The 10,278-nt window shown below is 47.6% G+C and overlaps 1 protein-coding gene across 1 annotated transcript; it reads right to left on the bottom strand.

Annotated features, from left to right (window-relative positions):
• Positions 1-2,324: 2,324 nt before the first annotated feature.
• LOC123430962 (bZIP transcription factor 27-like) lies at positions 2,325-3,513 on the bottom strand. Its single transcript, XM_045114787.1, has 2 exons — positions 2,848-3,513; positions 2,325-2,720 (listed from the first exon to the last, which is right to left on the bottom strand). The coding sequence occupies exons 1-2, from the start codon at positions 3,334-3,336 to the stop codon at positions 2,598-2,600; spliced, it is 612 nt and encodes a 203-aa protein (XP_044970722.1). The 5' UTR covers positions 3,337-3,513; the 3' UTR covers positions 2,325-2,597.
• Between the last annotated feature and the right edge of the window lie 6,765 nt (positions 3,514-10,278).

Raw genomic sequence — 10,278 nt, 5'->3', positions numbered from 1 at the left:
GTACAGTGGCAACGCAGATGACTTTGAAGTTGTAACAGCGCGATCCAAACATGCACGCATTTTGTTTGTCTTTTATCCATTTAAGTCGACGTGTTTTTTTTTTTATAAATGGATGAACCGTACGCCCAACACGTCCGTTCATTTTTAGCCCGCGCGGCCGGTCAACATCTTTTTTTTAATCACACAGTTTGCTTCCTTTCGGCTTTCAACTCTATTTTTATTTCATCAAATGCATTTTAAACATACATTTTTACCCATTTTTCGTCCGCATGGCATCGAGGGATTGCCCAGACCTGGTGGACCGGCACCTGGCCATGCCATGGCAAGTGTAGTCCGTCGGCGGCCGGTTTCGCGAAATCCCACCGGTAGGATACGCAAAATCTCGTCAAATCCTGCCGTCGTCGCAGATCCACCAATAGGTCTGCCGCACCGGGATGAAGGTGTCACCCCGTCGATGGATTTGCTGCTGGAGAGCTAGGGTGGGCGGGGGAAATTGGGGTCGCCGGCCTAGGGTTTGTGTGCTTGTGAGCGGCGGACGGGGGGAGGGGATAAAAAGGAGAAACCGTGACACCGAGTAGCGGGCCAGGGAAGGAGCACGCGGGCGAGGCGTGCGTCCGCTCCGTGTCCGCCGCGACGCAAATGACGTCCAAAATTGCGTCTAGAATGGGTCGCGAACGGTCGAAAAACGGACCCGCGTCCGTTTGGGTCGGCGCGTTGGGCCAACATTTCTGTCCGCTGCGACCCAAACGGACGCGCGCGGACGAAATGGGTCGGTGGGTTGGAGTTTGTCTAAGACCATCTACAATCGAAACTTGTAAATCCGGCCCTTCAAACGCCCGCGGAAGTGTTCGCAGACACTGACCTTTCACGTCTCAAATAATGCATTCCATAATCGGACATCCCATATTAGAACCCTCAAATCCATACAAAAGCATGTAAAATATAAAACCAATGTATTACATATAACCTATATACTCTTCGTTGGAGATGTCGATGATCTCCGTGCCCTCCGGTGGATAAATGGCCGCCTGCCGCATCTCCGCCCCCTCTGGCGCCTTCGGCTGCTCCGCTGCGGCCTCCGCCGCCTCAATCTCCGCCCCCAGCTCGTCGAAGAGGGTGTCGGCCTCCGGGTGTCTCTGTCGGATGAGCCGGCGGTTGGCCTCCACCTCGGCCTCATCCCGGATGGAATTCAGGATGGCGTGCTGCTCCGACATCTCCTCTGATTGGGTGACGACGAACTCCACCTCCTCCTCCATCATGCTCATGCCGGGATCCTCCTCCTCCGGGTCATCCTCCCCACGGCCTCCGACTGCTCCTCCTCCTGTTGTTGCTCCTCCTCCTCATGATGCTGCTCCTCCCCCTCCTCCTTCTCCGTCTCCGGCGAGTCCGGAGGGAGATCCGCAGCGATGTGGGCGGCACCATGAGCCTGGATCTCCGCCTCGATTTGCAGGTGCCACTCCGGAGTGAGCTGTGCGTAGGTGGTGATGAGCCACCGGATCGTTCTGACGGAGAAGGAAGTGCGAGATGAGCAGCAACTTGGATGGCGGCAGAGAGAGGAAGGAGGCGGATGAGCTAGGCATGGGGCGTCGGTCGGCTTAAACAGTCGGCCCCTACCTTGGGCGGGGAGCCGGAGCGTCGCCACGCGACGTTCACACCGCGCCGAAGGTCAAGGCGCCCGTCAAACCGTCGGTTTTCCCGACGAGACTGCGTGGGGCCACGCCATGAGGCCGTCGTGCTAAGGCCTTTAAGGGATCATTTTATGCTAAAGTTAGTTCAAAGGTCAAAACAGTGATTTTGGGGGCCACATACTAGTTCTATATTCAGCTGAACGAAAAGAAACATAGATAATGTCGATGGTAACATATATGTCACCATCGACAGATCCCAACATATATGCTCCTCTTTCTGTAGACAGCATGCATGTGTACATGTGGAGATGATGCAACCCAAGCGAGGAGGAATACTACTATGGATTGCATCCACGCACATATATTGCATAGGTATATACACGGAACTGTCGTTGACGACATTAACGGTGAGAAAAGGTGAGTATCTGCATATGTACATGTGGTTGCGCAGTGCAGTGGGGTCACACTACATAGGTGCAACATAGGATTCCACATCTTTGCTAGCTAGGACAGCACACATACTAGAAAGCAAGCGGCCCATCACGTGGCACACCGGCCGGGCAGAAATGAAAACCGAATCCACGCGACCACGGCATATCTGCCTTGACAATACCCTCCAGATATCCATTGTCATTCAATCTGTCTTCTTGCCACCTCGCTCAAGGAAGGCCTTGTGATGGAAAGAAATGCCCATGATTTGCGCACGTAGCTCAACTGATTCATTCATTCATCTACTCCCTCGATATATTACCATACTAAGGAAGAGCCACAGTAGTTAACTACTTGCTTAATTTTGCAAGAATCTAGTAGGGGTAGTAGATTACACAGTACATACGTAGTTAATAATGAGAGCTCCAATGCTAGTCAAGTCATCTAGTAGCTAATATGACTAGCTTGGAGAATCAATTAATCCATTGCAAGTGGAATTAATGGAGCTTCTGCTGCTGTGCTGCTACAGTCGACGGCCGATCATGGTGGAGGGGCCGACCGGCACCTCTGTGGATGCAGCTGCTTCTGCTGGAGGCTACTAGCAGTGCTCCTACGGCTCCGGCAGTCGGGGACGGCTAACTGCGCCGCCTTCGCCTGACGATCCTGCACGCCAACAATGCAATATACGTACACGGAATCATGGTAATGCTTCGAGTAGCTAGCTTGCTAGCACGTAATCAATCGACAACTGAATGGCAACTACAGATGGAGAGGATATATGGATACATACGTTGATGAAGTCCTTCTCGCGCTGGATGAGCATCATGTTCTCCCTGCGCAGCTGCTCCAGCTCCAGCTCCAGCTCGTTGGTGTAGGCCTGCTTGCGCGCCCGCGACCGCGCCGCCGACTCCCGGTTCTTGATCATCCGACGCTGCCGCCGGTCGCCACCCTCCGCGGCCGGCTGGAGGGCGGCTGATCTCCTGCCGCTGTTGTTGCCTCCGGAGAGAGAGAAGCCAAAGTGGCCAGGGTCGTCGCCAGAGCTTGTGGCCGCCGAGTTGGCGGCGCTCCCGAGGTAGGTGAACTCGAGGCTGAGCGCCGTGTGAGGAGGCGGCGGCGGCGGCGGCGTGCGGGGTGGCTGCGGCACCGAGTTGGCGCCGGCGAGGTAGTCCTGCAGGTACACGGCGCCGCGGTAGGGATGGGCGGCCGGCGAGTGGAGGTTGAACGACTGTAGCGACACCGGGGTGGAGCACAGCGACATGTCCTTCCACAGCTCATCCATCGATCGATGATCGATCCTACTGCTGCTGCCGCTACCTAGTCTGGTATGGTATGGAATAGTAGATCCTCCTTGAGTTGGGGGGGATGGGAATGGAGGCAAGTCAAATGTAGCTAGGCACGAGAGCAGAGCACAACCGCTAGCAATAGCAATAGCAATAGCATAGCTTTGGTCGATAGACAGATGTTGCACTCTCCTCTCTCTTTATAGCAAGGCCAAGGCGTCTGCTCCATTCATCCATGGTGCACACGTACGATCGTTCCAACTTTAGTTTTACACATAAGTTTTGTTTATGCAAACGCAGGGAAAAGAGAGGATACTTTTAACATGGCTTTAGTCTTTAGCTGGGGAGGAATCGGGCCTACTGCGCATGCACACCGTTGGTACTACCACTCCACTGTTCCTCGACAGCGAGCAAGCCAGCCAGCATACCCCGCGGCCCCCGCCGACTCCTGTCCTTCCTCTACTACCCACAGTTGAGTGAGATGGCCGGCTATACATAACTCCCAGACTTGTACACTTGTATGTACATAACTCCCACACTTGTACACTAGTATGTACAGGAGCACTCCAGCCTTTTGGAGCTCGAGCTCCGTGGAGCTGATTTTTTGAAGAAAAAAAAACACATTTTGAAGTCTATAAAAAATGTGAAAAAACTACACGTTGACATATGGATGTGTATTATATGCACGCAAATTTTCGCTAGAAAATGCATTGATACACGAGGTACAAAAAAAATGATAAACTGCAATTCTGAAAACAGTGAGCAATACATGTACTGTTCACTAAAAAACCCAAAGAATTTCCTATTTTTGTGTGTACCTCGCGTATCAATGTATGTTCTCATGATTTTTTTTGCATGCATCTAGTATACATGCATATGCCAGTGTGTATTTTTTCTTGGATTTCTTTTGGAACATTCGAATGTGATTTTTGAAATTTCCAAAACAACATGTTTTCTATCATTTGTTAGAATTTTACACTCAAATACATCAAACATATCTTAGGATGTCAAAGTTTGTGTCAGACTTCGCCAAATAAAAGTTTTTCCATAGTTTTCAAGTCACAATGACAGTTTGTTTATAGCAAAAGAATTATTACCGCAAGCTAAACATATGGTAAATTTAGTTAAACTTGCCTAACTTGTCGTATGCCATGTACCAATCCATGCTTAGTATATCAACCAGACACACTCGAAGTTTTATGTGTGTGTTATTTTCTCACTCCTAATAGTTGTAAAGATGTTTGGGTAACAAAGTCATCACATGAATTCTATAATGTGAAAACCATCAATAAACCGTGCACAAATGAAGAGTGAATATCAGTTTTCACCCCTGTTTTCAATTTTTTGATGGTGACTACCAGATTTCACATTTTGTTCATCTGAATTACCCATTTCGTGAAAGTGTTGCCACTTTTTACTCCTTCCGGTGTTTCAGGTTGCAATAACTCCTCTAGTGACTCTTTTGCTCGACAAAGAGTTGATGTCATTATACCCCCGCATGATGGGCAAAGTCATCACATGTACGCGACGATTGATACTGACACGGTAGACCACTATATGGGGGCAAGGACAACAAATGTTTTCCCTAGATGGGGAAATGCCGATGAAAGAATGTTAAATAGAGTATTTTATGTCAAAAATATTGAAGTGTGGGATAAAAAATAGAATTCACTAAAAATGTATTCATGTACGAGGTCTAAAATTTCAATGACATAAGAATTTCGGACCTCTCTGAAATGTCCAGAAACCCGATGTATCCAAATACGTATAAAATTGACTTTTGTTACTCATATGTATGAAAGTTCACATAATTTTTAACAAATTGTAACTTTTTTATATTTGGTTTGTAATTAATTAGAACTTGGTTCATAATTAAATATTACAAATATTTAGCTATCCACTAGAATATCCAAAGTTTTGTTGAAATTTTCAAACCTGGACATATGTATAGATGTGATGTAATCCCTCTGAATGGGTTTATAAGTTGGGCACGGGTTTATAGTTCTTTCGGTTTTACTAATGAAACATGTATAATATACCATGAAAATTATATGGTTAGAAATTACATCTGATAACGAATTTTAATATTTATTTTTTGTACTCCCTTTGTTCAAAAATATTTGTCTTTTTTGAGATTGTATTATAGACTACATACGGATGTATATAGACATGATTTAGAGTGTAGACTAATTCATTTTGCTTGGTATGTAGTCCATAATTGATTTTCTGAAAAGATAAATATTTAAAAACAGAGGGAGTAGAATATAATACTTCCTCTGATTTATATTAATTGTCACTCAAATGGATGTATTTAACACTGAAATACATCTAGATATACCTTTGAGCAACACATAATATGGGTGGGAGGGAGTACATGTATATACACATCCAACATTTTTGTGCATATATAGCTAGACACATGCACAGTGGTGGCCGGTGTGCATGCCATGCACTATTTCAACCATGGACCTAAATGTAGCAAATTTGAGGTAGCAATAATCAGAGCTATTAATGTGTCACTCAAAAAGGAAAAGAAAACAGAGGGCAGCGCAGGGGAGGCCCTAAAAATGATGGATGTGTGCATCTGCGCTTTTTCGGTCTGGACCATATATGGAGAAGCAGCATATTTTGCTGCTTGCAGTGCAGTGCAGTGCAGTGCTGGCTGGAGCTGGGCCAACAATAACCGGCGAATATGCATGCATGCATGCATGCTTGGTGCATGTATGTATGGTGATAGTATATGGCAAGCTCCACATTTCCTTTTTCATGTAGATATATCGTGCATACCACAGATATAGAAAGTGATAGCTGTGTATAAATATTTATCCTCGTGTGTGCACCACACCAGCTACAGTGGTGGGTCGATACCACACTGCTACTGGTAGTTTGGTGCTAGCAGATCTGGAGCCCGACCGGTGGAGGGAGGTAGATGTGAAAAATCTACCAAGTACTCCATATCTATGGTCACTGTTGATGCGTCGTCCAATGTTGGCCATTGATTTGCTGCTGCCTGTCACGAGTACACTAGCCTATATGGGTAGCTCCATATGCAGGGCGTGGAGAGGGTAGCTACAGTAGGGTGGTACAAGCTAGCTTGTGTAAGGAGGAGCATGCCCCCCAGCAGCTGCTACAGATTGCAGACGACCAAGACCAGCGTCGTCGTCCGTGTTTGGCTGGCTTTGTTGTCACCATCATCGTCGTGGCAGTACATATATACTACAGTAGCTAGTACGAGCAGCTGTAGATTTACTTGCTTGCTTGCCTACCTTTGCTTGCTCTCTTCGTCTCATCTCACTCACTGAGTCGCCAAGAATCCGAGACGTTGCGTCGCCCATCCATCCATACGTACGTAAGTACGTAATACAGCATTACACCGCCCTTTAACCGTACGTACTTCTACGTACCCGGGGACACATGCACGCATGCACTACCACCTCCACCAGTATATATTTCGTTAGTTGATTTATCCATTGCAGGTACGCATTGCGGTGGATGAGTGAATAAAGCACAGGCGGAGGCACAGTCACAGCACAAACCCAAGCACGGGCACGAGCACGGATGTCGGGTCAGGCGGTGACATTGACGTGGCAGGGGGCTTTTCCTCTGAACACGCTGCCCCTATGACGTGTGCCTGCCACCGGAGCAGGGCTGCCCACGTGTCGACCTTGCAATGGATCCATTGGCCCTCTTGCATGCGCACCCGGCCTACGGTCTCACCAGCAAGCAGTAGAGGCAGCGGCAGAGGCTGCAGTCACGTCGGCGTGTCAATTACGCATTGGCTCCTCCTCATCCGTCTCCACTCATGGTACGACCGCCTCAAGCCATGCGTTGCATTCAAGTGCATCATATGTATTGTTGCACGATTCAGGTGCGCAGGCACGGCACAGTGACATCTCCAACAGTGATGACTTGCCTCGTTCCTTCCCGTCCTTTTCTACTCTCCTCTATTCTTTGGGCTTGCACGCATTGAACTTGCTTCCCTTTGCTACTTTTCAGCGAAGGGTACCATATATACCTACGCCTATATTTTCTAATATGTGTATTCATACTTAATTTCATGTGCTGAAAATACTGTTTTTTCGCAGAACAGGGAGATTTATTCCAATAATATAGAGTTACAATCCTCAGCAACCAACATGGTAATGCATGGAGGTGATCTACCTATCCAACAAGCAGTACTATCTCCATTCCTACCAAAGTTTGCCAAACAATGGGCAACTCTATTTTGCTCTCTACTAATCTTAATAAGAGAAACCTCCCTATCACTAGTGGAAAACGGGCCTTTGGCCTGGACCCTTTAGTCCCGGCCTCCACCTGGGCCGGGAATAAAGGACCGGCCACGTCGCCCCAAAATCCCAATGCCGCCCACGAGGCTTTGGTCCCGGCCCGTAAGGAGCCGACACAAACCGGAACTAAAGGGCTACGCGGTGTGCAGCCCGCATGTGCACCACCTTTAGTCCCGGTTTGTGTCTCAAACCGGGACTAAAGTCCTCTGCCAATATATATTGGCCACAGCCCCCTCTCCCCTCTTCCTTGCATTTTTCTTGGATGAAAGAGTGTGGGTGTGTGCTAGCTCTCTATTTTCCTTGGATGCACTAGAGGTGTTTGTTGAAATGTGTGTTAGAGCGATGCCGCTTCAGTTCACCGAACACAACTACGATATGAGATGCCCGAGCCACGCTTAAACCTCTTCCTCTTTATTTCTACTTATTCTAAAAGGTTAGCAACTATATTTCCTCGTTTAGACCATGCGGTACTAATTTTTAGGATCGTGATTGTATTTGATATACTGTCGTATAACGCAGATGAGCCATCCATGGATGTACGGTGATCGACGCACAGCCGCTTACAGAGAAGGCGTGCATTCTTTTTGAGATGCAGCCGATGCGAACAAGCATGGTGGTGGCTATATGTTTTGTCCATGTGTTGAATGTCGGAATGAGAAGGATTACACTTCCTCAAGAGTCATTCAGAGCCACCTGCTTCGGTCCGGTTTTATGTCGGGCTATAATGTTTGGACCAAGCACGGAGAAAGAGGGGTTATGATGGAAGACGACGATGAAGAAGAAGAGAACGATGATGACAACTACCGATCTATGTTCCCTGAGTATGCTGATACCGCAATGGAAGACGATGAAGAAGAAGATCAGGATGAAGAATGGGAACCAGATGAGCGAGCTGATGATCTTGGCCGGGTCATTTCTGATGCACGGCGAGGTTGCGACACAGAAAAGGAGAGGTTTCAGTTCGAGCAGATGTTACAGGACCACAACAAATTGTTGTACCCAACTTGTGAAGATGGCCAGAAGAAGCTGGGTAGCACACTGGAATTGCTGAAGTGGAAGGCAGAGACCGGTGTGACTGACTCGTCATTTGAAAAGTTGCTCGTACTGATGAAGAAGATGCTTCCAAGAAAGAACGAATTGCCCGCCAACACGTACGAAGCAAAGAAGCTTGTCTGCCCTCTAGGATTAGACGTGCAGAACATACATGCATGCCCTAATGACTGCATCCTCTACCGCGGTGAGAAGTACGAGAATATGGATAAATGTCCGGTATGCACTGCATTGCGGTATAAGATCAGAAAAGATGATCCTGGTGATATTGAGGGCGAGCCACCCAGGAAGAGGGTTCCTGCCAAGGTGATGTGGTATGCTCCTATAATACCACGGTTGAAACGTCTGTTCAGAAATAAAGATCATGCGAAGTTGTTGCGATGGCACATGGAAGATCGTATGAAAGACGATAAGTTGAGGCACCTCGGTGATGGTCGGAAGTGGAGGAAAATCGAGAGAGAGTTCCCGAGATTTGTAGGTGACGCAAGGAACTTATGGTTTGGTATGAGTACAGATGGCATGAATCCTTTTGGGGAGCAGAGTTGCAGTCACAACACTTGGCCCGTTACTCTATGTATCTACAACCTTCCTCCTTGGTTGTGCATGAAGCGGAAGTTCATTATGACGCCAGTGCTTATCCAAGGTCCAAAGCAACCCGGCAACGATATTGATGTGTACCTAAGGCCATTAGTTGATGAACTTTTACAGCTGTGGGCCGAACCAGGTGTACGTGTGTGGGACGAGCACAAACAAGAGGAATTTGACCTTCGAGCGTTGCTTTTCGTAACCATCAATGATTGGCCTGCTCTTAGTAACATTTCAGGACAGTCAAACAAGGGATACAATGCATGCACGCACTGTTTGGATCAGACAGAAAGTATATATCTGGACAAATGTAGGAAGAATGTGTACCCGTACAATCGTCATTTTCTTCCGCCCAAGCATGCCTTAAAGAAAAAAAAGGCAAGCATTTCAATGGCAAGGCAGAACCCCGGGGGAAGCCTGTCATCCGTACTGGTGCTGAAGTATTTGATACGGTCAAAGATTTAAAAGTAATCTTTGGAAAGGGTCCTGGCAGCCAACATGTACCTAACGGCCCTGATAAGCGCGTACCCATGTGGAAGAAGAAATCTATATTTTGGGAGCTACCCTACTGGGAAGTCCATGAGGTCCGCTCGGCAATCGACGTGATGCACCTGAAGAAGAATCTCCGCGTGAATATTCTAGGCTTCCTGGGCTTGTATGGGAAGTCAAAAGATACACCGGAAGCACGGGAGGACCAGGAACGTCATAAAGGAAGAGATGGCATGCATCCAGGGCAGTTTCAAGGGCGTGCCAGCTACGCTCTTACTAAGGAAGAGAAGGAAATCTTCTTTGAAGTCCTTTTCAGTATCAAGGTCCCGCTGGCTTCTCATCGAATATAAATGGAATTGTAAATATGAAAGACAAAAAATTCCAAAACCTAAAGTCTCATGACTGCCACGTGCTTATGACGCAATTGCTTCAGGTTGCATTGAGGGGAATTCTGCCGGAAAATGTTCGCCTGGCAATTGTGAAGGTATGTGCATTCCTCAATGCAATTTCTCGGAATGTAATCGATCGAGA

Source organism: Hordeum vulgare, chromosome 2H (genome assembly GCF_904849725.1).
Source record: "Hordeum vulgare subsp. vulgare chromosome 2H, MorexV3_pseudomolecules_assembly, whole genome shotgun sequence".
Classification (NCBI taxonomy): domain Eukaryota; kingdom Viridiplantae; phylum Streptophyta; class Magnoliopsida; order Poales; family Poaceae; genus Hordeum; species Hordeum vulgare.
This window is presented reverse-complemented; position numbering and strand designations above follow the sequence as displayed.